Here is a 3,178-nt window from a genome sequence, read left to right as displayed (position 1 = left end):
TGATAAACTGTGAGTGCCTGCCAATTGCATCGAAATGATTAATTGTATCAGTGAATCATAAGTACGGTTTGATGATATCTTTCCTCTTTGTCAAAAATTGGAAGTCAATTAGCCACTTCGTTCCCAATATTTAAGATGTAATGATTAGAGTATATGTAACATTTTACAAATATAAGGTGTTTTATGTGTCCTTTGAGACTCATGACAACGCATTGAGGTAGGGATTCTACGTAGTTGTTCTTGTTCAGTAGTTTTTCAGTCATGTTCTGGCTCTTTGTGACCCCTTTTGGGGTTTTCTTGGCAGAAATACTGGAGTGGTTTGCCATTTCCTTCTCCAGCTCATTTTGCAGATAAGGAACTGAGGCAAACAGGGTTAAGAGACTTGCCCAGAGTCACACAGCTAGTAAGCATCTGAGGTCAGATTTGAACTGAGGAAAATGAGTCTTCCTGCTCCAGACCAGGCACTCCATCTACTGCATCACCCAGCTGCCCTCTAAGTAGCAGTACCCTCATTTTGCAGATGAGAAAACTGAAGCTTAGTGTTTAAGCAACTTGCTGAGAGTTACACCATGTAGCTAATCAAGCACAGAGCTAAAACTTGAACCCAGGTCTTTTGACTCTAAGTTTACTGTCTGAATGCTCAAATGCCTTCTATCTCCAAAGTCCTGTGATTCTAAGGTGTCATTCCAGTAATACTCCTTTCTTCTTTCTGGCAGCTAGGGCAACTATTTTGATAAGAGCTCAAGTTGATTCTATTTGGAAAGATTGTATTCTCCTCCCAGATGTTCCAGGACCTTGTGAGAAGTGTAAATTCAGATCCACAGGGTGAAGTACACTAAAGTTTTTGGTCTGGACCTGTGATTTTATCCATATGAAAGTTTCTTCCACCCAGGAAGATCTCTATTCATCTGTATATTCTATATAGTCTTTGTAGAGTTTTGTATTGCAAGTGACATCTTCTGGAGGAAACACTTAAGCAAGAAAGGAAACAAAGAGACCTTTAAAGTGCTGTCAGAGTCTGTGAAGGTTCTGGGGCTATCTCCAGGTTGTTTCAGTGTCCAGTCATTTGAGTTTCTCTTGTTCGCCTCCCCTTTCATTCATTCAATCAATAAACACTTAATAAGTGCCTACTATGGGCCAGACACTGTGCTAAATGCTGAGGATGCAAAAAGAGGCAAAAGATAGTCCCTGTCCTCAAGGACCTGATGTTACAAGTAATTACCATTTTTACTTACAATCTGTACATACCACACTTCCTTTTGATGACTTTTCTGAGACCCTCTTTGAAGTCTTTATTCCTCAGGCTATAAATGATAGGATTTAGCAGGGGTGTGACTACTGTGTAAAATATAGAAATGATCTTGTTGAGTTCAGGTGACTGATGGGTGTAGGGGTGGACATACATGAAAATCATGGTACCATAGTAGATAATGACCACAGCCAAGTGGGAGCCACATGTAGAGAATGTCTTTATCTGACCAGAGGCTGAAGGAATCCTCAAGATTGAGGACACTATGAACACATAAGAGACCAGAGTAAGGAGAAAACAAATACACAATACAGCAATGGACAGGATGAAGATTGTAATTTCAGTAATGAATGTACTAGAGCAGGAAAGCTGCATCAAGGGTGGGAGGTCACAGAAAAAGTGATTGATTTGGTTTGGCCCACAGAAATTCAATTTGGAGATCATTAAGGCAGGCAGAAAGCCAGTACCGATCCCAGTCACCCAGGATCCCACCACCAACTTGGTGCAGACCTCAGAGCTCATCAGGATGGAATAGTGGAGAGGATTACAGACAGCTAGATAACGGTCATAAGCCATCATGGCCAAGAGAAAGCATTCAGTAGCACCAAAAAAAACAAAAAAGTAAAGTTGGACTATGCATGCTGAGAAAGAGATTGACAAGCCTTGGGAGAGCAGGTTGGACAAGAGAAGGGGAACAATGGTGGTAGTGTACCAGATCTCTAAAAAAGAAAGGTGTTTGAGGAAGGAATACATGGGTAAATGCAGCCGGTGATCCTGGTTCACCACTATAATGATTATAATATTACCAATTACAGTCATGATGTAGAACAGTAGGAAGATGACAAAGAGAAAATTTTGCCACTCAGAGATGTTCTGAAAGCCTAGGAGTTGGAACTCCATGTTGGTGGTAGCATTCCAAGTTTCCATTACCTGTAAAAGATTTTTGAGAGAAATTAGAGTTCATGAAGAAGAGATTCCTATTTTCTTTTAACTATGCCTATCATAATAACATGTCCCCTGATGACATATTAAAAAATAAAGCACCCCATTTACAGATTTTACTATGATGATTTCATCAGTATTAGAGAGTTTCTAGCAAGGAAATACTCTTTACCAATGCAGATTATCACCTACTCAAAAATTTATAATCTTAGAGAGTTGGCTGATTTGCCAAACTCCTATGGATGATGAAGACCTACCTGAACTCATTCCTCAATTATTAACTTGCTCATGGTTATACAGCTAGTATTTAGCAGAGATAGGCCTTGAACTCAGGAATTCCTGATTCCCAGGCTTGCTGTCTGTCCACTAAGTCAGGCTGTCTTCCCAAGTGTCATTGAGAGAGAAGAAAGGAGAAGGTAATCTATAGTTTTATAAATCCATGGAGGCAAGAACCAACCTTAAGGAACTGTCAAATTTGTTTATGAAGTAGTCATGTCTTCTTGAGTCTCACTTCCTTTTAAAGTGTTTTTTTTCCTTCTTTCCTTGTTAGCAAGCCCCTAATGTAATATTATCCAATAGCCATCTTACTAACTTTCTACAACTTGAAGTTGGGCTACAGGAATTTGGTCATTTTGTACCTCTTTCCCAGGATCCACTCAGAATAATAGACCTTGGAGATAGAACATTTTGGAGAGACTGCTTTTTGCTGGTTATAGCAGGACTTCTTAATTTGAAATTGTCAATTAAAAATGGGCAACACAATCCCTCCCTCAAATGAAACTAGTTGGCATATAGTTTAGAATTCAGAAGGTATGGGTGGGGGGAGAGGCAAGATGGTAGAGAAAAAGCAGAGACTTTCTTGAGCTCTCCCAAATTCTTCTCCAAATCACTTTAAAATTCTGAAGTGGCAGAATCCACAAAAGGATGGGATAAAACAATTTTTTAGCCCTAGACAACTTAGAAGGTCTATCTTAGACAAAAGGTCTA

General features: G+C 39.6%; 1 protein-coding gene across 1 annotated transcript; it reads right to left on the bottom strand.

Annotated features, from left to right (window-relative positions):
- Positions 1–1,231: 1,231 nt before the first annotated feature.
- On the bottom strand, positions 1,232–2,176 carry LOC114029175 (olfactory receptor 11L1). The gene has a single exon (XM_027843533.1). It carries the CDS (start codon positions 2,174–2,176, stop codon positions 1,232–1,234), a length of 945 nt encoding a protein of 314 aa, XP_027699334.1.
- Positions 2,177–3,178: the final 1,002 nt, after the last annotated feature.

This window comes from Vombatus ursinus, unplaced genomic scaffold (genome assembly GCF_900497805.2).
Source record: "Vombatus ursinus unplaced genomic scaffold, bare-nosed wombat genome assembly UNPS02014910.1, whole genome shotgun sequence".
Classification (NCBI taxonomy): Eukaryota; Metazoa; Chordata; class Mammalia; order Diprotodontia; family Vombatidae; genus Vombatus; species Vombatus ursinus.
This window is presented reverse-complemented; position numbering and strand designations above follow the sequence as displayed.